Below are 24,590 nucleotides of genomic sequence, written 5' to 3' on the forward strand. Positions count from 1 at the left end.
GCGGATTATAATTCATTATCTTTCAACTGTTAAGTTTCTTTAGTACGTAGTAGGTTTAATTTGTTTAGCGAATTTCTGCCTATGCTATTCATTAGTCAATTGTTATAATCGTATCAGGTATGTTATTTTGCGGTTATTTTAAAGTGTACTTTATCAACTTACTATCTGCGACAGCGCAATGTACGAAAGGATCTCCGGCGTAATTATTAGGACAGCTGCATAAGGCATTGTGGTTGACCACACTGCATTTAGCATTTGTACCACAAGCGCCAACGCACGGGTCGATACATCTTTGGTTGTAACAAGCCTTGTTGGGCATGCACTCACTGCTGACCATGCACTCCGGTCGGCAATTAGGAGGAGAGCCAAAGTACTGCTCTTGACAAGAACATATCGCATGCCTATCGTTTACTCGGCATATACTGAATGGACCACAGGGTGAAGGCAAACATGGATTTACCGGCTCTTCTATTACAGCTAAAATGAAAATATTGGTTAAGTACACATAAATCTTCCGCTCTGATTAAAACAACATACCAACATCTTAGTGAATAACATACTTATGTAACAAGAAGTGAACGGATTTCCTTCATAGCCAGGCAGGCAGGCGCACGACGGCGCGTGGTTGTTGACGCGACATTCGGCGTTCATCCCGCACACTCCGGGGCATGGATCCTTGCATTTGTTATTTATACACGCTCTGTCTTTAGTACAGTCGGAGTTCAAGACACATTCTGGCCTGCATTCTGTATACGGGTCACCGTAATATTCCGGAAGGCAAGTGCACGAGCCTACTCCGTTTCGTTCTTTACACAGAGCATTGGCGCCACACGGTGATCGTGAACATGGACTTTCTACTTGAGGTTCGATATCTAGAAATGGTTTATCAATCGTTAATATTTGTGAATGAACCGTATCGATGTCTGAACTCACGTATTGAAACTTACTTGGAGTTGGATAGCATCCTGAGAATGGATCTCCTGTGTACCCTAAATCGCAAGTGCATATCGGCACGTGTTTGACGACGTTGCAGGCGGCGTGCGGGCCGCACGAGCCGGGGCACGGGTCGCCGCAGCGCTCGGAGATGCACGCCAGGTTGCCGGGGCACTCCACGTCTATCACACACTCCGGCCTACAGTTCGGTGGACGACCGATATAGTTCCTTGAGCATGAGCATACTGCCACATTGTTAATCTCTTTGCATAGAGAATTTGGTCCACATGGGTTTGGTTCGCATTTGTTTATAGGAATCATATCGCCTGTTAAAAGTAATTTTATATGTTATATAGCTCGAATCGTATTTTTATATCAGCTAAATCACTTAGTAACGAAAACGATAACTTACGTTCTTCTATGTAACATCTAATGAAAGGATCTCCGGTATGTCCATTTAGACAACTGCATATAGGGTTGTGGTTCACCACTTGACACTGTGCATTAATACCACACATTCCCGGACAAGGGTCCTTACATTTTTGGTTCATACAGGCCAAGTTTGGTCTGCAGTCAGAACTAACGATACATTCCGGTCGGCAATTCGGTGGCGATCCGATACACTTTTCAAGACAAGTGCAAACGGCATGCCCATTAAATGTACGACAGTTACTGTACGGTCCGCAAGGTGAAGGATTGCAAGGATCCAAATGCTCAGCTACAACTAAAGGTAAAAAGAAAGATATAGAAAGTCAGAATATAGAGAGAGAAATATAACAGAATATAAAAATATGAAATTAGAATATAAATAAAAGAATAAAGAAAGAAGGTCTTACTCGTAATAGGAGAGCATGCGTATAGAGGGTTTCCACTATATCCAGGTAAGCAGTAACATGAAGGTGCGTGGTTGATGACATTACATTTAGCATTCTGCCCACAGATACCCGGGCAAGGGTCCACACATTTATTGTTGAAGCATGATCTGTCTGACGGGCAGTCCGTATTCATGACACATTCAGGACGGCAACCAAGGTACGGATCCCCGAAAAAGTCATCTGCACAAGTGCAGGAGCCTGCGCCGTTTCTTTCATTGCATATAGCATTCGGTCCGCAAGGCGACGGACTGCACGGATGACTCGGTATATCTTTGGGTGCTGAAAGTTCGATGTATATACAAACATGCAATCAATACTATGCTACAAGACACATGCAAACAACAAGAAACACCAAGTGTATAAACAAGTAGAACAAAACTTAAACGGCACTTACTTTCAAGATGGTTACAACCGGCGAATGGATCACCAGAGTACCCTTCATCACAGGAGCACAGCGGGCGGTGGTTCTGCACGACGCAGCGCGCGTTGAAGCCGCAGGAGCCGGCGCAGGGGTTGACGCAGGAGCCGGCCAGGCAGGCCAGCGCCAGCGGGCAGTCCTGGTTGATGACGCACTGCGGGCGGCACGAGGGCGGCGCGCCCAGCGTGCCCGGCTCGCACGCGCACACGGCGCGCCCGCCCTCGCTGCGGCACGACGAGTGCGGCCCGCAAGGCGACGGCAGGCACGGGTCCGGTGGCGGGTACATCATTGCTACACAAGTTATAAGAGAGTTAGATGTCTGTACACATAATAATAATAATAATATATGTTTCTTGAAAACCTAGGATTGGAGAATACTACAGAATATCGTTGTCGGACAATGTTGATTTGTGTAAACAGCATAGAGACACCATCTAATATTTGCTATATTTCATATAATAAAATAATGACAAAATGTTACTTACTTTTCCTGTTGCATTTGATAAACGGATCGCCGTCAGGAAGATTCTCGGGACATGTGCAGATCGGATTGTGTCCAACCACATGGCACCGCGCGTCTATGCCGCAACTGTGCACGCAGGGGTCTATGCACTTGAGGTTGATGCAGGCTCTGTTGGCGGGGCAGTCGGAGTTGATGACGCACTCGGGGCGGCAGCCGGGCGGCGTGCCCGTGTAGCCGGGCCGGCACGAGCACGCCGCGCGGTCGTTCGACACGTGGCACTCGCTGTTGGGCCCGCACGGGGACGGCTCGCATGGGTTCATTGGTGCCACTGTATAAAACGAACCAATTGTAATATCAATGTTATCGTTGAAAAGAGCTATAATGGTCTTTAATTATTATTATGATTGGAAAAGTTGGTGTTACTTACATGGTCTCGATTGCGGTCTACAAGATGAGAAAGGATCACCCGTATGACCTTTGAAGCAAGTGCAGACGGGCAAATGATTGGTAACAGTACACTCTGCGTTTACACCGCATAAATCTCTGCATGGATCACGGCAGTGGTTTGACAAACAAGCAAGGTTGTTAGGACAGTCAGAGTTCAAAGAACATTCTGGTCGACATCCTCCAGCATAAGGATTTCCAATGTTTGGAGGTATGCAGGAACAACGAGCGACTCCATTCATTACTGTACAAATTGTATTGTCTCCGCAAGGCGATGGGTTGCAAGGAGCAGGTGTTTCGTCCTTTATGATCGGATTGCAACCGATGAAAGCATCTCCTCTATAACCGTCCAAACAACTGCACAAAGGCGTATGGTTGATAACGTCACACTTGGCGTTGCTTCCACATGATCCAATACATGGATCCCTGCATTTTTCATTGATACATGCTTGATTAGATGGACATTCTTGGCTAATGATGCACTCGGGGCGACAATATGGTGGTGTTCCCGAATAATTTGGTCCACATGAACAGACGGGATGATTTGATTTCACTTCACATATTGAGTTTGGCCCGCACGGCGACGGTACACACGGATTCTTGCCATCTGACTTCTCGTGTACGTCTGGCACACAGCGAACAAATGGATCTCCTGTGGATCCTGGACCACATGTGCATATGGGGTTGTGATTTATAACCATACATTCAGCATCCACTCCGCAGCTACCTTGGCATGGATCTATACATTTTTGGTTCACGCATGTTTCCGTCTGTCGGCAATCCGATGTGCTAACGCACTCTGGCTGGCACATAGGTGCTACTCCCTTATATCCTGGGAGACAAGAGCACACGGCGAATCCGGATGGTGAAACGAGGCATCTGCTGTATGGTCCACAAGGGGAAGGATCACAAATGGATAGTGTTGGAGTGGTCGGGGTATCTGGAGCCGGTTGGCAGCGCACGTACGGGTCGCCAGACTGGCCGGGCGGACAGTAACACACGGCGTGATGGTTCACAGTTTCACACAGAGCGCTAACTCCACAAACGCCATTGCATGGATTTTCACATTTGTTGTTCAGACATGCTAGCGTAGGACTACAGTCGCTGTTGGCAACACATTCAGGTCTGCATGAGAGGTACGGGTTTCCATAGAAATTCGGCAAACATGTGCATGTAAGTGCTCCATTCAGATCTTCGCATACAGCGTTAGCACCACATTGAATGTGGTCACAAGTTTCTGCTTCCACAGCTGAAATAAAATAAGAAATAATGTTATCGTATTTTTTCTTATCAAATAAATGATCACTGCCCGTAATTGTCCACTGCTGGTCAAGCAGGCTTCAGGCATATGAAATAGTTTCAATACATTCAATAAAGATGCACTCACCTGTAATAGTTGGTTTACAGTGCTCATACGGATTTCCTATGAACCCGTGGACACATCGGCATATCGGATCGTGTTGGTAAACGGTACATTCAGCGTTAACACCGCATGATCCCGGACACGGATCCACACATCTGTTCCTGAGGCAAGCCTTGTTGAAGGCGCAGTCTGAGCTGAGAACGCACTCAGGTCGACACGCCGGGTTGTTCGATGAATCGGGACCGTTGCACGGGTCGCAGACAGCGAACTGATTTCCGTATGTGTCGCAAGGTGCGTTGGGATCGCAAGGGTTCGGTGTACATGGCTGTGCGGTGGTGTTGTCTGACGGTATGATTATTGCTGAAAATTTCACACATAAATTAATACACATATTATAATCAAAACTAATATTAATTATATTGTAATGTTTAGTTTCAACTTACGTCTATAAATACATTGAGTTAACGGATCTCCTATGTATCCATCGGGGCAAAGACATGAAACTGTGTGCTCTGAACACAAACACACTGCGTTAATTCCACAAACGTTGTTGAATGCACAAGGATCGACGCATTTCTTGTTAACACACGCTTCATTCGATGGACATTCTGAATTCATTACACAAGCTGGTTTGCATTCTACTGTAGGATCACCAATGAAATCGTGTGGACATGAGCACAGGGCTTGTTCACCGACATCTTGGCAGATAGCATTTATTCCACATTGAGCTCTGCTACACGGTCTTGACGATTTTTGATCTTCTGGTGGTAAGCAGCATATTAACGGATTGCCAATAAAACCTGGATTACATACGCAAGTTGGACGATGTGATTCTACGTGACAATTGGCATTCAATCCACATGAACCTGGGCACGGATCTAAACAAGAGTAACCTATGCAAGCTTTGTTTCTAGGACATTCGTCATCCACTTCGCACTCTCTGGCCACACAGCCGTTAATTCCGTACGGGTCTCCGGTACTACCCTCAGGGCAGGAACAGGTCGCTTGTCCTTCAAAGTTTGCATTACATATGGCCTGAGGGCCACACGGGCTGGGTGTGCATGGGCTTCTCTGTGGTTTACATCCAGCATACGCATCTCCTGTGTATCCTGTTTTGCAGAAGCACATCTCTCTGTTACTGCTTACGTAGCAGTCTGCATTCGCTCCACATGGTCCTGGTTTACATAACACTTCTGGTGGTAAATATGCCTGAGGACTGCAGGACTTGTATGGGTTTCCGAGAGTACTTTCTGGACAGTAACAAGCTGGGACCCTGTTGGGGTCACACCTAGCACCGTTGCCACAAGGATTTGGCTCACATGGGTTACGCGCTTCAATGCATCCTCTCACAGTATTAGGACTCTCGACATAACCTTCCAAACAGGTACATTTCGCAAATCCATTAGACAAAACGGTACATTGTGTGTTGGGTCCGCATGGTGATGGATTACATGGGTTGTTAGGTAGTTTGCAGGGGTATCGTGGTGGATTTCCTTCGTAATTTGGCAAACAGAAACATGCTGGCTTGTTTTCTATCAAACGACAACCGGAGTTGTCTCCACATGGATTTGGTTCACACTCGTTTCCTTCAGGAACTGAAAGAAAATATCACGTTAGTACAATTCATAGGGAAAAAACATTGACAATTGATAAATTAAAACAAGAAGTATACACTTTATAACTACACGCCAATACTTACTGCAAGTCTTGAACGGATTTCCGGTCAATCCCTTTGGACAGAAGCATATTGGGTTTCCGTTGTCATTTTCACACAAGGCATTGATTCCGCACGGGTTCGGCGAGCAAGGATTGGCCGGCGCGTCACATCCCAGCTGAGGGTTGCCCGTGTACCCTGGCAAACACTTGCACGATGCGCGGTGGTTCAAGACATCGCAAACTGCGTTAAAACCACACCTACACGGTGAAGCGCATTTTCCATTTATACAAGCCTCGGAGTTCGCACATTCGTTGTCAGATCTGCATCCTTGTACTACAAAATGAAAACGACAGGGTTTAAATTTCATTTCTAGTAGTTATGTGTATAAAACATATTTGTTACAATCCATAACTATACATGTCTTACCTTGGTAACATTCTACGAATGGGTTTCCAGTGTATCCAGAAAAGCATTTGCATTGCATGCCGTGATTCTCTGGAATACATTCTGCGTTGTCGCCGCAAGAATCATCATTGCACGGGCTAATACACACTCTGTTCAATCTATCGCAAAGCAATTCTGGTGGACAATCCTCATTGTACTGACATACTGAATGTGACTCGATAACTAAAAGGTGAAAAGACAAATTAAAGAAACATTGCTAGGTACTATATACAATAGCATTTCCAATTTTGTGAAACTTACCCGGTACGCATCCGACGTATCCATTTCCTTGGTATCCCTCGGCGCAGCTACAGTCTGATCCGTGGTTGGTATTTATACATACAGCGTTTGGTGCGCACGGGTTGTGTATGGCACATGGGTGCTGACATGCATTATTTATACAAGCCTCAGTCAAGTGACAATCTTCATTCCGAGTGCAACCAGCTGTACAGAATTTAGATTAATTATATTTATAATAATTACATTTGCGGGAAACTTAACTACGTTGCAATATATTTTCTAGTGTTCTATATTTATATTTGAAATGATATTAGAAGATAATCTACAAAAACATGTCAAGAATATAATAGGTATGAATGAGTCAGTAAAAGTTAATCGGATCAAACATAAGACTGAACGTGACTATGCCTCATTTATTATTGGTGTACCGGAAAGCAAGTATGAAACTTTATGTAACCCTGAAAACTGGGCTATAAATATTGAGTACTGCGAGTGGATTTGGTTTCGATCCCGCAGTAAATCACGTTCCGAGGTTGCGCCATGAAAAAGCCAATGATATCCTGCTTTTTTACCAGAATGTTAGAGGAATCCGGACTAAAACTTTTCAAACTTTATCTTTCATTGAATCTTCTGGTTTTGATTTAATTGCTTTTACAGAAACAGGTTGTAACGAATCTATTTCAGACACTGAATTTGTGCCGGTTGGATATCATATTATTCGATGTGACCGTACTGACGGACGTAAACAAGGCGGCGCTCTTTTAGTGGCCGCGCCCCGATTTGAGTTGCGTCGTGTACCTACACCGGAGAATATTGATATCAATAATTGCTGTTTTGAGCTTGTTTGTGCAGCCGTTTATCTAAAGAATCGATTTTTATTTGCCTGTAGCGTGGTTTATATTCCGCCAAAAAGTAACGAAAACGATTATTTATTAATGTTTCATATATTAGAAAATTTATGTTGTAAATACAAAAGTAAAATAGTAATATTAGGCGATTTTAACCTAAATTCGTGTAATGTATGTGTTTCTAACTACTACAATTATTTTTTAACGTTTTGTGAGCTCAGCCAGGGAAACGAGGTTCCGAATTGTGGTGGGGGACAACTCGATCTGGTTTTAAGCGGCGTCAATAAGGTGCGCTCTGTCTGTGAAGCAAAGGAGGCGGTGTTACCGATAGACGTTTATCACCCCCCACTGTCAGTGAGCGTAAGGTTGAGCGCAGAAGCCATTCCCATACTCGAATATGATACGGCTACTGTTTCCGAACCAGCGGCTAACTATATACCGACTAAACAATGGAATTTCTATAAAGCAAATTTCCCTTTATTATACGAACAAATTATGTTAATAGATTGGGCTGAACTTTATACTATTAAAGAACCTAGTTTAGCTTTAGAATATTTTTATATTGAAATTACTAAAATCATAGACAGTTGTGTTCCAATTAAAAAGCTAAAGACTGTAGGCTCAAGATATTCTTATCCTGAGTATTACACGGCCGATATTATTAGCGACATAAAACTGAAATACAAGCTACATAAGCAATACAAAAGAACAAAATCCGAAACAGATTATCAGGCGTTTAGCGAGATAAGGTTGCGAGTAAAAACAGCAACAAGAAGGGCACATGACAAACATTGCCAAACAGTGCAGAAGAATTTGGCTAAGGATCCAAGGGCATTTTGGAATTATATAAGGGCAAAAAGGGGTAATTTAAATAATATTAAATTAATGAAAGATGGACGAGCACTAGCGAATTCAGAGTGTGCGAAGGTGTTCGCTGAATACTTTCACTCGGTGTACAATCCATTTCCTGCTGAGTTGAACGTGGAAGAGGCGAGTGGAAGCGCGGCGGCGAGCGCGGGGGGGGCGGCGCGGGCGCACATCGCCGCCCTGTCCCGCGCGGACGTGCGCCGAGCGCTCGCCAAGCTGCCTGCGAAGCGTTCAGCCGGCCCGGATGGCATCCCTCCGTACCTATTAAGGGATTGTAGATTTTTACTAGAAAGCCCATTGCACTATATATTTAATTTATGTTTGAAGTGTTCCATGTTTCCGGAACGGTGGAAACTAAGTAGAGTAGTCCCAGTACCGAAAGGGAAAGGGGGAACGGAGGCCAGTGATTACAGACCCGTAGCAGTACTATGTGCACCGGCAAAGGTGTTGGAGAGCGCGATACAACACTCACTGTATGCGCAGGTGAGCTCGCAGCTGTCGGACGCGCAACACGGGTTCCGCCCGGGCCGCGGCACCGCCGGCAACTTGCTGCATTTGCTATCCTGTGTCATACCCTCGGTGGATGCAGGTAGGCAGGTAGATCTAGCGTATTTCGATTTCAGGAAAGCCTTTGACACGGTGGATAATGATATACTCCTTAAAAAATTGGCACGTGTGGGTTGCACTCCACATACACTTAAATTTTTTGCTGACTATTTAAAAGATAGGCGTCAGTACGTGGACTGTGGGGGTTGCATATCGGAGCCGTATTTCACAAGGTCAGGAGTGAGTCAGGGCAGCAATCTGGGTCCCCTGCAATTTATCATTATGATTAATGACTTGCCTGAAGTCGTAAGCAGTGCTGTTTGCTTGCTCTTCGCTGATGACCTCAAGCTAGCGCTGGAGGTGGCGAGCGACTCAGACCATCACCGCCTTCAGGCAGATATAGAAGCTGTAGTCAAGTGGAGTCGTGAAAATCAGCTTTATTTCAACGTGTCGAAGTGTGCCGTTATTAGCCTTAGTCGAGCGCGAGCCCCAAGACACCACCAATATATTGTGGACGGGACGCCAATGCAGCGAGTTACAGAAGTCAAGGACTTGGGACTTAATATTACAGCAGATCTACACTTTCGCAAACATATAGAGCTGGTTTGTAAGAAAGCGTATCGTAACCTAGGCTTCTTTCTAAGACAGGCTCGAGAGTTTACAAACATAGTCGCAATACGGGCCTTATACGAGGCTTTGGTTCGTAGTCACCTGGAGAGCAACGCGATTGTTTGGGCACCTCATGAAGCCAAATATAGCTTCATGCTGGAGCGTATACAAAATAAATTTGTACGATTTGTATATTTAAAACTTTATGGAGTTTATCCTTTCTATCCTCTTATGTACCCTACCTTGTTTGTCTTGGGTATGGTGGGGTACAATAAGTTGGAGGTTAGAAGGGAGTTGGCAATAGCAATATATGTTTTTAAATTGTTGCGTGGTAGGGTCCATAACCCTGGAGTTTTGAGCCAGGTTGGTCTGTGCGCAGTGGACGGGCACGCGCGGCGCCGACGCCGGCCGCGGCTGCTGGCGGTGCCGGCGGCGCGCACCAACCTGCTGCAGGAGGCGCCGCTCACGCGCGCCCTACGCGTGCTAAACGACACCGCGGATATTGTCGATATATTCACCGTTTCCCTGAATGAGTTCACAAAAGTAACATTGGCTGTATTATGTAATTAGTTAAGTTTTTTATAGTTTATAGTTGTTTGTTTCACTGCACTACTGCATTAGAATAGTTCTGTAATAGTGGTGTAAGTATTTTGTAATAATAAATAAATAATAATAATAAATATCTACCAGAATTCTTAGTAACTAGGTATTTGCAGAAATGCGACTTTTTAACCATTGTCTGACTGAAAAAGGCTATCGCTAACCTCAACCGTTTCATTAATATTAAATTGGTTGGTTAAAGTTGTTTTTGTTTTAGACACATTAAAAATTAATATAAATTATTACACATTACAAACAGTTGAATCACGTTTAGGGAGTAAGAAAGTTGGTGTTTTTACAAGTACATAATTCAGCTGTTTGTGCATTAATATAAATTAGTGTTATGTTAAAGGGCTTACTTATTTTAGGTGAGCATTTAACAGCAGGATCTCCGTCATGCCCCGAGGGGCACGAGCACATCGGCCTCTGCTTTACGGGCTGGCAGTTGGCGCCCGCCCCACACACATTGTCAAACTCACACGGGTTCTGACACAGACCCATAAAGCAGGCCTCGGTCTCTATACAGTCCCGGTCGGAATGACAGGGTTCAGGTGCCTTGGGTGTCCCGGGTGATTCTATCAGGTAGGTTTATAATTAGTGTGTTATACATGTGGACAAGGTTAAAATGTAGGTTCTTAGAATTAGAATTTATTTACATAATTATATTAATTTACAAAAAAGACATACGCATTTGTCCGATAATTGCCACTTTTTCAAGTATAATTAAATGACTAAATATCATCTATGTACAATATATTTTTAAAATGTAGTATATACAAGGTTAAGACCATACCTATAACACAGTAGATCCCGGCAGCGTCGTCGCACACGCACGCGGCGGCGCGGTCGACTACTTTACAAACAGTGTTCGGTGAACACGGCATCGGGACCACTAAACACGGGTTTTCGCATACTCCATTGAAGCAGAAATTATCCATTGGACATTGTGAGTGCTCTTTACAGGTGTTAATTGTTAAGTCAGTGGTCGAAGCTGTTTCAGTAGATGGTGAGTCGTTTAAAGGGGTTGAGTCAGTCCAAGCAAGAATATCGACATCTTTTCTACGATATGAAGAATCATTTGTTGGTGGAACGGTGATTGCTTCAGTTGTAGTGATTGATGTTGCTGTAGAGCTATTGACCGATTTCGTATCATTTTCACTTTGTGTATTTGATAGATCATCGTCAAATACTGTAGTGTAGTACAAGTCATTTTGAATTGTTGAAGAATCGGCGAGTGTACTACCTGTGGCAGTTTCTGTTACTGGTTGGGTTGCAAATCCTTGTATTTCATTTTGATTCGTTGTATATTCTGTAACATTTTGTGGTTCACTACTTGTGGTGCTTTTTGTTACTGTTTGTGTCGTATATCCTATTTCCTCATTATGATACGTTGTATAGTCTGTATCGTTTTGTTTTTCGCTGCTGGTAGTACTTTCAGTTACTGTTGGAGTTGAAAATTCTTGTATTTCATTTTGTTTTGTAGTATATTCTGGTGTTTCGCTACCTGTGGCACTATCTGTTACTCTTTGTGTTGTATATCCTATTTCGTATTCATGGTTCGTAGTATATTCTGTAACGTTTTGTTTTTCGCTACTGGTAGAACTTACAGTTACTGTTGATGCTGAAAATTCTTGCATTTCATTTGGATCTGTAGTATATTCTGTAATAATTTTTGTTTCGCTATTTGTGGCACTATCTGTTACTTTTTGTGTTGTATATTCTTGTTTGTCAAATAGATTCGTGGTATATTCAGTAACATCTACGCTACTGGTAGTACTTTCAGTTTCAGCTGGTGTTGAATATCCTTGTATTTCATTTTGTTTTGTAGTGTATTCTGTTAGAGTTTGTGTTTCGCTACTTGTGGCACTATCTGTTACTCTTTGTGTTGTATATTCTTGTTTGTCAAATAGATTCGTGGTATATTCAGTAACATCTAGTTTTACGCTACTGTTAGTACTTTCAGTTTCTGCTAGTGTTGAATATCCTTGTAATTCATTTTGTTTTGTAGTATATTCTGTTAGAGTTTGTGTTTCGCTACTTGTAGCACTATCTGTAACTCTTTGTGTAGTATATTCTTGTTTATCATATAGATTCGTAGTATATTCAGTAATATCGAGTTTTTCGCTACTGGTAGTACTTTCAGTTACTGCTGGTGTTGAAAATCCTTTTATTTCATTTTGATTTGTAGTATATTCTGTAAGAGTTTGTGTTTCCCTACTTGTGGCACTATCTGTTACTCTTTGTGTTGTATATCCTTGTTTGACATATAGATTCGTTGTATACTCAGTAAAATTTTGTATTTCGCTAATGGTTGTACTTTCTGTTACTGCATGTGTTGAAAATCCTTGTATTTCATTTTGCTTCGTAGTATATTCTGTTTCATTTGGTGTTTCGGTACTTGTAGTACTTACTGTTACTGTTTGCATTGAATCTCCTACTTTATCATTCTGATACGGTGTATATTCTGCAGTGAATGTACTCATTGTTGATGGTGTATTTGTATCATACGATTCAGATTGTATTGTAGAAGTAAGATCATTCAAACTAGAAGACGTAGTTAATTCATTTACATTGACGTTAGTCGTCGTAAAACTATCAATTTTATCCGTTACCACAGTTTTTATTTGTTCTACTACATTTTCTGTAGAGATAAGTGGTTGTTCATTTGTGTTATCTGTATCCGTAGTAACCCAGATTGGATTACTTGTGACTTCCGTTGTTAGCCCTGAATCCTCCTTGCTTTGCTTAGTGTAAGTAAAAGTTGTGGAAGTAATATATTCATTCGTACCGTCTGTATGAGGGGCATTAGTAAATAGTTTTTTGGTCGAAGAAATTTTACTATCAGAAACTGTTGTAACTGTATGCAAATCATCTTCAGTACCAGAAACCATCGGTGTTGGGACTTTAACCGTGGACGATGAATGATCATTTAGTGATTCTCTTTGTGGTACTGTTGTTGGGAATTTTGAAGTAATAGCAGACTCTGTTGTAACTTTTTTTAAAACGAAATCCATATCTGTTTGTAAATTTTCAATTTTTGGTGTTGTTACAAAATTATTAATTTCTTTATCCGTTGTCAACATTTGCATATCGTCTAATACAGTAGATATTGAGGTATAGCTATCAAATGTAACATCAGCAGGTGTTGAGGTATAACTATTAGTTATAATATCAGTTTCTGATGCACTTTCCTGGCGACTGGATGGAGTATTAGTTGATTCAACGTTTGGCGTGGTATATTCTGGAACGCCATTATCAGTATCTTCATTTCTGATGGTTGAAAGTTCATATTCAGATCCAATCGATGTAACTTTTGTATTTTTACTCCTATCAGTTACTGTGTTTTCTGCGAATGATGTTGAAGTGTACTCTTTTGTTGTTGAAGTTTCTGATCTTTTGCTTGTAATATCTGTTATAATATTTTCTGTTATAGTTTGCGGTAATGTGTTAATTACTTGAGTATTCGTTGTAGGTATTTCTGTTACTGTAGAAATATCAAAATTCGTGCGCGAAGTTGAAAATTGCGATATATCTAATGCTTCTCTTGTAGTGCCCATATTTATGTCCATTAAATCCTCAGTTTCTGACGTAGTTGTTTCAATGGTTAGTCCATCTTGTAAAGGTTTTTTGTTTGTTGTAAGTGTTGTAGTATCGTATTCTGACTTGGTGATATGATTACCATCGGTATCAAAAGTTAATTCTTCTAGAGTAGTTGGAATGTCAGTTGTGAATGATTGTTTAATATCACCATGGTTATTTATATCAGTAGTTGAAAATTGACCCTCATAATCATTTTTATCTGTGGTGAGTTCTGTGGTTGTTACACTTTTATCAGTTACGAAGCCCTCTACTTTCAATGATGTAGTATCAGGTACTGATATTTCTGATGTAGTAGTTGTTACTTGCAAGACGGTCGTATTCCTTTGGGAATCAGGAGACATCATATCGGACGTTGTATAAACTGAATTTATTTGGGTATTTTTTTCTATGTATTCCGTGGTTGTTTCGTCCAATAACTCTTTGTATGATGTACTACTCCCAATAGTGATTCCGGAATCGTCGAAGGTGTTTGAAATTTCATAACTTTTTGTAGAGGTGTCATATAGAATCTCTGAACTTGTTTGCTGGCGATCTGATAGTAGTGTACTCGATTCCAAATCAGGTGTCGACTTTATGCTGTCAATAATATTTTTTGTTGTGCTTTCAGTTATAGTTCCGGTGGCTGTTCCTGAAATTTCGGTCACAATATCTTTTATGTGTGGAACATATTTTTCTGTTCTATCTCCTTCATCCATTGCACTACCTGTAGTTACACTGTTATCTGATGTCGTCGATAACTGGTAACTTCCTGTTGTATATGTTACAATTTCGTCACTTGTTTCTTCAGCCTCAGTCAAAGTAGTGGTTCTTACAGTCGTATAATGGTATGAAGTTGATTCTTGATATTCTGGAGTAACAGTGTTTTGTTTAGTCTCACCTTTTACCGATACGATTTCGTCAGTTACAGTTAAGTCATTTTCTATTGATTTCAGAGTCGTTGGATTCGTTACTCCATCAGAACCATCACTGACTCTTGGTGTAGTAACTAAAGTGTTATCTGTTATATAGTTTTTAGAATTAACAGTAGTTGTTTCAAAAGACGTCGATGTTTCTATCACAGGACCTGTTATGTCAGATAATGCTGCAGTTGTGAATAATGTTGTAGTTTGCATATCGTAGCTTGTGTCAGTTACATTATCATTTATTATTTTTGGAGTAGTTACTAAACTTTCATTGTTAGTAAGTTTTCGTTGATTTTCGGGTGATTTATGTTGTGTGTTTACTGTTTTATTGTTATCCGTAGACTTTTGAGAGGTTTCCTCTGTGTATTCATTTAAATCCGTTGTGCTACCTATATTAACAATAGTAATATCACGCATCTCGCCAGAATCTCCCCATAAATCATTTGTCGTCTTATCTGATAGAACGTTTGGAGTTGAAACTGCTATGTCATTTTCGAAAGCATCAGTATTAAATTTACTTGTTGTTGCCTCTGTTGGTATATTGAAATCTTCTCCAATAGTTCTGGGCTCCATAGATTGTGTAACTTCTGTTGATGTCTCTTTGAGAGAACTAGTTGTAAAGTAAGATGTAGTAGTATCTTTAGAGTCATATGTTTTTGATGACTCATCCATCAATATGGTTGAAGTGACACTGGTTTCACTTTCTTCATAGTTAATAGTTGTTTCTGTAGATGTGTCAGTAGAGATGAGCCCTACATTAGTTGTCATTTCAGAATTAGGTGTCATATTAGTAGAGTCAGTTGTTAAATTATCAACGTCCGTCTGTAAAGAGTGTTCAGTAGAAGTAGATCCACTTTCCAAATCTTCAGTGACAACTGTAGTGCTACCAGCGGATTGAGTTTCGGTTAGTGTTAAGTTTTTAGGACGTTCATCTGTTAATAAAAAGCAAGAATAAAATAATTAATTTACACTCACTCAATTGAATACAAAAAATATTATTCATATTGAATGAAATATGTGTTTTATGATTATGAATGAATAGTTTATTAATATGTGTTTACATTTTAGGGTAACAGTGAAAAAAGTTTGCGGCGAAAAGTTATAGAAAAATTGTTGCTATATAAAAAAGCACATGCTTATTAAAGGTAAGCGAATAAAGCATAGAAGAGTGTTTCTCAATCCATAGATAAAGTCTATAAATTTTGGCGGCCTTTTTAAGTACATGTAAAAGTCGACCCACAGATTGGAAAACACTCGTGCAAAGAAACATGCAAGATTGCAGAAGGAAAATAAGAAAATTACATGCGATGTTACGATTGTCTATTTATGCACATCCCACGCTGTTCTAACTACAAGAATACACGAAAACCGTTCTAGATAAAGTAGATGCTGTCTCGTTTGTGTCGGGTCTGCCGAGTTACCTTGGCCAGTACTGTGTGGCGTTTTATCGGACAAATGGTATATCATATCATAGCAGATCCAGTTCATCTGGAGTTAGTCTTGCTATCCACATAACAAGTAGCTGCAGTGTAGCTTGTGGTAAACGACTGCAATGCGTTATGTGATAATGATAATACATGGGTATAAAATATAAGTCTGTACAAATAACCTGTAAGTAGTATTGTCAATAAAATATTAGCTGGTATAATTTAGGCAATATGTGAGGCAGTTATGTGAAACAGGGATGAACATGTCAATGCCACCTCTGAGGTATACTCACTTTCCATGCAGGCGCCCGAGAACGGATCGCACGGCACTCCAGGCCGGCAGTGCGCACAGTTCGTGACTGGTCTTCCACCTAGGTTACACAGAATGGTGTTATGAAACTGAAGTAATTAGCAAAACGTTATCCGTATTCGTGAAGCTGGGAGTACTTACCGCCGATGCAGGCGCAGCCATCGCAGTACGTGTTCGGGTAGCGAGCGCAGTCTGATGAGGTTTGACACTGACAGACTAGAAGGACAAAACATAAGCTCATTAGCATAGTCGTCTTACTTTCCACATTAAGCTACGAAGATGGTTCGTTATATGTGAAGAATACACTTCACACAGAGTTTGGGTAGCTGAACAACTGCCAAACTCTCCAAAGGCTCAAACCATATATTATGCTACTGCTACTAACTAATTCAGAGAGAAGATTATCGAGAAGCGTTTTCGCTAGAACGTTCTCATTATCATACCTTTGGAGCAGACGGGTTGGTGGTCGACGACGGCGCAGTGCTGGCCGGGCGCGCAGGGCCCGCCGCGCGCGCAGGGGTCGCCGCAGCGCCCCTCCACGCACGCCAGCCCCGCGGCGCAGTGCTCGTGCGCGCCGCACTCTAGAGCTACAGAGATATGACACGTTAGCACGAGCAGTGGGCAGCCGCCATACCACCATGTCGTCAAGGTACACTTCCTAGTTGAGAGGCTTCGGCGATACAGACACAGCGATGGCAACTTTTGTTCGAGACACTGTGACGCTTCGTTGGAACAAGAGTCACTGTCGCTGCGTAAGTGTCAATGGAGCCGCCCCACTCTGAAGTTATAATGATGCAGTCTTGGTACAACTGCTATTAGAAGTGATATGGTTGGTAAAACTTTTTCAGCTAATGGTGGTACGCTGGCTGTATAAATCAGAATGGGGAAAAAATATTGTATGGGAACAACGCCATATATTTTCAGTACATAAAATACGAAATGGGAGAAATTTTTGAGTAAAGGTATATTACCGGGGGCTATAGTTCGAATTCTTCTTATTTTCAGTAGGTACTTAATGAATTTAAAAGATCAATTTGGAAAAATATTTAAGTAAAGACAAACTACAGAGTGCATAAATAAATAATTATATAAACCATCACGAACTAAATATTTAGATAATATTCGACAATAATTATGAACGAGCAATGATTCGGTAGGTAAAGTTGCATCTACGAAACGATTCCAAGGAAACGTTCGAATCGCCAGTTTGAGGTTGAGCGTGCCATTTACAACCGAAACACCAAATATACAACTAAATATTATACATTAGTACTACAAACTGTCTCGTGGCAGATTTGTTGCATTCGTGGTTAGTGCCAAAGCGAAAACAGCATTAAAATATATTATGCGGTCAGTCCATCACCATGCCCCAAGTGAATTATTATCTAATAATATAGAAACATTATTTACACAAATACTTATACCATGCTTGAAATGTCTACCTGATACAGAAGGTGTTCAACTGAAAAAAAGATAAATATGAACATGCTGAAGTAAAGAAAAAGATAGAGAAAGATCTGGATGAAGTCAAAATAGAAACATTTCCTGGAATATGAAGACAAAAAGATTATTAAGAATATAAGACGCTATAATATACTAAATGTGTACTCTAATGTCTTAGCTTTTTGCACACGGCAGATTTTATTACCTTTTATACAGCCATGTTTGTCATCATGTGTGAATCCATTTGGACAAAACTTGCATACAGGGTGATGATCTTCCACCGAGCATGGCGCGCCTCCACATGCGCCCTTGCATGGATCTTTGCATTGGAAATCTTTGCATGCCAAGTTTTGTGGACATCCCGTGTCTCTCAAACATATCGACACAGACGGGTGACAGTCCTCTACGCACATGCACAGGGCACGGTGTTCTACTACTTCGCATTGTTTTCCTTTCGGACAAATTGCCGTTTTCGACGTCAGACATGGATTCACACACTTAGAATTACGACAAGCTGCATTAGATGGACATTGTTCGTCTCTTGTACATTCTGCGTGTTCCGGGGCGCACGTGAGCTCGCCCTTCTCGTTGAGTGCGAATCCGTTTCGACAAACACAAACAGGGTTGTGGTTCCGAACCTCGCATTTCTGGTTGCGTTTGCAGTTTTGGTAGCCGAGACAGGGGTTGCGGCACTGGCCGGTGTCGAGGTCGCAGGCGAGGCGCGGCGGGCAGGGCCGGGCGCGCGAGCAGGTGAAGGTGGTGTTGCCGGCGGCGGCGGGCGAGCACGCGGGGTCGGGGCGGCACGCGGCGCGCGGCTGCCCCACGTAGCACTGCGGGCACGCGCACTGCGCGCGGTGCAGCAGCGGCGCGCACAGCGCGTCCTCGCCGCACGCGCCGCGCACGGAGCACGGGTCCACGCAGTGCAGGCTCAGGCACGCCTTGTCCACCGGACAGTCCTTGTCGCTCGTGCATTCGATACCTAGGAAGAGGTGAAAGAAGAAAGCAAAGAGTCGAGAGAGCGGTACCTCAGCCGCGAAGAGGAAACTTTCTCACGAGACAGTGCATGCTTTTTGAAAACTATGTATAGTTCAATGAACAAAGGATATAAACGGAATATAATACAAGCGATATGTACATGAAGCCGGACAAATGTTATTGACTGGACTGATCAAGCACGAACGGTGAGAATGCTTCCGCTAATTTATAAGATAATGAGTTCAGATATGTCAAACGAGTCTTTTGGAAGAAAAAAGCTCAACATATCTGCACCGCTTTTCATTAATATGATACAAAGATAATAGGGGGATTCTACGTTTGTTAAAGGGGTTCTGGAAACTAAATACAAAAGATCCCTATGGCATTAAAACTATAGTTGGATTTTATCATGTCCATGAATAATAGGTACATAATACCTGTCAACATAATATGTGTATGTAGACAAAAGTACCTATGTGAACCCATGTGTATCTACATTCACATCATTATAAATTGCCTTATTGAATATTATGTACATAACTTATATCAATTGGTGATAGTGAAATGAAGAAGAAACTGTTGAAATTATTAATCGATGACCTCCAACCACAATAGGTATCATAATCATAACTTTGATCCACAGTATCCAATGCTGTCTTAAGAAAAAATATGGATGTGGTTAAATCATACCATAACAGTGAGATAACCTTTAATCGTGCATTTGTACAATGTGTGAACGGTTTGTGAAGGACAGATATTCTATAATACTCACTAGTCTTGCATTCGATATCAGCTTGCCCTTCCGTTCCGGGAATACATCTACAAACAAATTCAGCTCCTTCCCTCAAACACTCCCCATTCAATCCACAACCGGTCGTGCGGCAATCCACAAGACTTTTCTCTACAGAACCTGTGTGATAATAGGAAAAAAATAATTTAGTACGCACGTAAACTATACATATATGCGAGTGTTTTCAACTTTAGAAAGTACTTACATTCTATGTTGGGGTCTCCGTTGGGGTAGTTCCTAGGGCAGTAGCACTGCGGCTCGCCGGCGGCTCCCAGGCGGCACTGCGCGTTGGTCCCGCAGGAGCGGCGCGCGCACGGCTCCAGCTTGCCGCAGAAGCACTGCCGCTGCGGGTCGCCGGCGCACGACGGCGCGCACGTGCACTCGTAGCTGCCGTCCTCGAAGTCGCGGCAGCGAGCGTTGATCCCGCACGGGTTGCGCAGGCACGCGCCCGCCGCCGGCTTCGAGCACTCTATCTTGGCGTTGCCGGCGTAGTTCGGAGGACAGGAACACTGCGGCACGCGATTAACGGATCTGCAAATCGCATTGTTACCGCAAGCGCCCTGGCAGACGTTTTTGCACTTTCCGTCAGTGGAACAACGCTCGTCTGACCCGCATTCCTCGTCCTGAAGGCATTCGTACGACTTGCAGGATTTCAACGGATCTCCTGAAAAGCCACTGGGACAACTGCAGACGGCGCGATGGTGGCTCGCCAGACAGATTGCATTTTTACCACAGGTTTTTTCCTGGCAAGCCGCGATACAAAGCGATTCGGAACACATCATGTCGTCTCCGCAGTCTCTGTCAGAGTTGCACCCGGGCACGCAGATACCCTGGGTGCATATTTGTCTCTCGGGGCACTTGGATCTGGACGAGCACATAGAGCGACAACCTCCGTTGAAACATTTTTCGCCACACGAGCATTCCGCGGTGTCCTCACAGAGGGTAATGCAGTAACCGCTGTCATCACACGGACAAAAACCGTCGCACAATAATCTTTTTCTCTTGCATTCCACAAGCGCGTTACCGGTGTAATTGCTTGAGCAACTACATTGAGCTCGGTGATTAAGGACTTGACAATCAGAACATAAACCGCACATTCCATTTTCTTTGCAAGGATCTAAAAAACACAATATTATTTTATAATGGCTCAAATTTTAATTATTCATCACATTACCTAGGGAGGAAAAAAACTAATTTCTCACCTCTGCACTGTCCATTAAGGCATGCCTCATTGATTTGGCAAGCATTGTCGTCACGACATCCTTGTTTACATATTCTGTTCTCACAAATTTGTCCTCCACTACAGGCTTCGTCGTTGTTACAAACCACTCTACAGATGCCCCGAATACATTTTTCATTGGACAAACAAGTCGTGTCGCTGAAAAAGAGATTACCCAATAAATGCTAATTCATATGCAGGTGTACTTTACATTTCTACGTGTCTATTCTATTCTATTCTATTCTATTCTATATTCCTCGAATGCTAATCGTTATACAGAAATTAGTATAGTGCCCGCGTAATATTTGCTTACATTATAATATTATGTACTTTTACAATATTTACCTTCTGCAAGATGGATGACACATATCTCCGTAACAGTTGAAGCCATCATCACAGTTCTTGTTGAAATCACAAGGCGTTGGTTCTCTTCTGCAAACTGATTTAGGATCACCGGTGAGGGTCTGTGGGCACGTACACAGAGGTCTATGGTCTCTGGTTGTACAGATGGCGTTGGCGCCGCACGTGGCTGGCTCAGTGCAGGGGTCGACACACTGGCCCGCTCTGCACGCCAAGTCGTTGGGGCAGTGAGTATCAGAGCGGCATCCCGTGACGCACAGACGTCCGTCGCAGACTTCGTCATCCGTGCATTGTCCATCCGAAGTGCACGCAAAGCGGCACACCCCGGCATCACAACGCTCTCCCTGCAGGCACTGTAACCCATCTATCGTACAAGCTGGGCGGCATCGGTCGTCCTCGCACCTCCAGCCGGTGGCACAGTCGGTGTGCATGCGACAGGTTATGGCTGGGTTGCGGACACAAGCTATATTCGGTGTCGGGTTGGCTATTAGTCCTTCAGGACAAGAGCACATAGCTTTTCTGTCCACAACGGAGCACAGAGCATTTGGCCCGCATGGGTTGTTTTCAGCTGCGCAGGGATTCTGGCAAACGTTGTTTTTGCATAACTCTTCAGGTCCACAATCTTCGTCATGCCTGCATCCGTACTGGCAACTGTTTCCGAGGCAAATGTGACCGAGGAAGCAATCGTTATCCACGCGGCATGTTACTGAAATACATAAGATTTATTTAATATCATTGAAAACGTAAAATGCATACATCTACGTACACTCATATAAATTGTTCATGAGCTGTAACTTACACAAACAAGCGCCTTTAGAGCATCTCTCATTCAAAGCGCATTTCTCATCACTGTTGCACTGAGGGACGCACATCGAGTCTTGGCACATGTGGTCGTTTTCGCACTCGCCGGCACCGCCGCATAGCCTTGGAACTGAAAAACATCACGATCAGTTTCGTTTCGTCATTGACACTTACCCTATTTATTTATGTAAGGATTTTAGGTTTTCAACTAATTATGTAGATTCATAAGCCAAATATACTTACTTCTAACACATTCAACGTCTTGGTTGCCAGTAAATCCGTAGCCACAACTGCATTGCTTTATATGGTTTTCAGTGCGACATTGCGCGTTTAGGCCACACGCTTTTTCTATTTTGCAAGGGTTAATGCATTGTCCATTCGAGCATTTTTCAGACGAACCACACTCTTCGTCCATAAGACATAAATCTGAAAGTAAAACATATTATTACTGGTTTTGCTCTCCAAATTATGTTTACGCCATTAAATAAGATAATTCTAGTTTATGTTATTACCTTTACAAATTCCTTTGTGGCAGTACTTATCAGTGGGACAATCAGTTCTACGTGAGCACGTAATCTCTCGTAGCCGACAACCTTTTTCACCGTTAGCAGTTCCAACATAACCTGATTTGCATTTACATTGACCCGTGTGTCTAGCGGCCACACACTCTGCATTCGGACCGCATTTCGTATTCTCGCATGCATCTGATAAAGAAATAATAATAATATAGCATTTCATATACCAAGACTGAAACAATTATTAAACTTTTCCACGTATGTAGATTTGTTTATTTTTTGTATAACAAAGTGGTGTTAACTCACCTGTGCATTTCCGGATGCCATCTATGACAGTACAACGTGCTAGCGGTGGGCAGTCTCTATTGAAGCGACATTCCTGCGACTTGTGGCAACCTTCGGCAAACGGATCGCCGACAGTTCCCGCTGGGCAGACGCAGTTGGCCCGATCCCTCAAGTTCTTACATTCAGCTCCGTTTCCACACGGATTTGAAGTGCACCAGTTAATTTCGGTACAGCCTTTTTCTGGGTCACCAGTGAAACCAGGTTGGCAATAACAAACTTGCCTATGCTTCTCAGATGAACAAATCGAGTTCTCCCCACACCTGTTTTTAACGAGGCACGCTATCTTACACATGTTCTTGTTGCATAGCTTTTCGTCAGTGCAGTCGGAATCTGTGTTACATTCCTTGCGGATACAGCTTTGCGTAGGGTCTCCGAAGAAGCCCTCTTTACAGGAGCAAACTGCTTGATGCGCCTGCCCAGTGCAGACCGCCTGGCGGCCGCACGGGTGGCGCTCGCACACCTTCACACATTGCGGGAGTCCCTTTCGACTCACTGTGCATTGTTCGTCATCAGCGCAATCGTCATTTGACATGCACAAGCTTTCTTTAGTGCAAATTCTGTTGAGACAGTACTGTGACTCGGGGCAAGTTGTGTTGGAGTTGCATGTGAGACGGCAAGTCTCTTGAATGCAGACCTGATCATTGAGGCAGTCCCTTGAATTTTTGCACAAACCTGCAAATAACAATTTAAATTAGAAGAGTAATATTATGTATATTGTGTATGTATCTGTAGGTATGCATCTGTGTACAGTACATACCTATATGTCTGCCTATATATTTTGGGGTCGGATGAGATGTCCCCATATAAAAAAATATTCATTATTAAGTGAAATACTAACCGACACACAAGTTGTCGACACATTTAGTCCCGGTAGAGCAGCGGCTGTCGTCGGTGCAGTACTGTATGGGCACGCAGCCGAGCACGGGGTCGCCCGAGTAGCCGGCCTCGCAGGAGCATTGCCCGATGTGGTTCCTCGCCGAACAAAGAGCATTTCTTCCACAAGCTCGAGGAATATTGCAAGAGTTTTTACATTTATAATTTACACACGCCTCTTCGGGAGAACAATCGGTGTCTTTAGTGCATTCCAATTTGAGACACTTCTTATAAGGATCGCCTTGGCTGCCTGCTTGACACTCACACTCGGCTTTGTGGTTCGTAACAATGCAATCTGCATTTTCTCCGCACGGCGAGAATTTCTCACAAGGGTTTATACAACGTTTTTCGTAGCATTTAGATGTATCTGAACAGTCTGAGTCGGAGAAGCAATCTCCAGGCATTCTGCAAACCCCACCATTTTCATCTGGTATTGTTCCGTTCACACAGCTACATGAGTATGATCCCGGACTGTTTGCGCAAACCGCGTTTTGTGGACAAGGATTATTGAGGCATTCGTTAACATCTCTGCATTTGTTGTTCGAAAATTCATAACCAATAGGACATTCACAAGTAGCTTTATGGTTTTGTATTCTACATGAACCTCCGATGCAATCTCCTTCCGCACATTTGTCTGAAATAAAATGCAAGAAATTACACATTTCAAACAATAATTATTTATTAATCATTAGATATTAATTTCATTATTATACATATAAGTTA

The 24,590-nt window shown here is 42.7% G+C and overlaps 1 protein-coding gene and 1 long non-coding RNA gene across 13 annotated transcripts in view; one reads left to right on the forward strand and one right to left on the reverse strand.

The window, feature by feature from the left end:
* Positions 1-24,590, forward strand: part of LOC125489031 — a 102,709-nt gene that overhangs the window by 74,363 nt on the left and 3,756 nt on the right. The gene's annotated exons all lie outside the window — the stretch shown is intronic.
* The window catches only part of LOC105391845, a 98,001-nt gene that overhangs the window by 51,541 nt on the left and 21,870 nt on the right, over positions 1-24,590 (reverse strand). For 6 of the 12 annotated variants that reach the window (XM_048623329.1, XM_048623337.1, XM_048623335.1 and 3 more), the window contains 28 exons: positions 23,833-24,501; positions 22,956-23,666; positions 22,647-22,838; positions 22,378-22,560; positions 22,133-22,264; positions 21,319-22,039; positions 20,957-21,132; positions 19,960-20,871; positions 19,737-19,874; positions 18,195-18,968; positions 16,990-17,133; positions 16,688-16,762; positions 16,530-16,607; positions 11,101-15,741; positions 10,667-10,882; positions 6,859-7,041; positions 6,580-6,780; positions 6,196-6,486; positions 4,940-6,091; positions 4,521-4,856; positions 3,117-4,382; positions 2,712-3,017; positions 2,203-2,517; positions 1,770-2,087; positions 1,346-1,657; positions 948-1,259; positions 561-872; positions 163-477 (listed from right to left, as the gene is read on the reverse strand). In XM_048623329.1, the coding sequence (XP_048479286.1) occupies positions 163-477; positions 561-872; positions 948-1,259; positions 1,346-1,657; positions 1,770-2,087; positions 2,203-2,517; positions 2,712-3,017; positions 3,117-4,382; positions 4,521-4,856; positions 4,940-6,091; positions 6,196-6,486; positions 6,580-6,780; positions 6,859-7,041; positions 10,667-10,882; positions 11,101-15,741; positions 16,530-16,607; positions 16,688-16,762; positions 16,990-17,133; positions 18,195-18,968; positions 19,737-19,874; positions 19,960-20,871; positions 20,957-21,132; positions 21,319-22,039; positions 22,133-22,264; positions 22,378-22,560; positions 22,647-22,838; positions 22,956-23,666; positions 23,833-24,501 (15,381 nt within the window). The remainder of the gene's footprint in view (positions 1-162; positions 478-560; positions 873-947; positions 1,260-1,345; positions 1,658-1,769; positions 2,088-2,202; positions 2,518-2,711; positions 3,018-3,116; positions 4,383-4,520; positions 4,857-4,939; positions 6,092-6,195; positions 6,487-6,579; positions 6,781-6,858; positions 7,042-10,666; positions 10,883-11,100; positions 15,742-16,529; positions 16,608-16,687; positions 16,763-16,989; positions 17,134-18,194; positions 18,969-19,736; positions 19,875-19,959; positions 20,872-20,956; positions 21,133-21,318; positions 22,040-22,132; positions 22,265-22,377; positions 22,561-22,646; positions 22,839-22,955; positions 23,667-23,832; positions 24,502-24,590) is intronic. The other 6 variants (XM_048623338.1, XM_048623334.1, XM_048623328.1 and 3 more) reach the window with 5 other exon arrangements.

This window comes from Plutella xylostella, chromosome 10 (genome assembly GCF_932276165.1).
Source record: "Plutella xylostella chromosome 10, ilPluXylo3.1, whole genome shotgun sequence".
Classification (NCBI taxonomy): domain Eukaryota; kingdom Metazoa; phylum Arthropoda; class Insecta; order Lepidoptera; family Plutellidae; genus Plutella; species Plutella xylostella.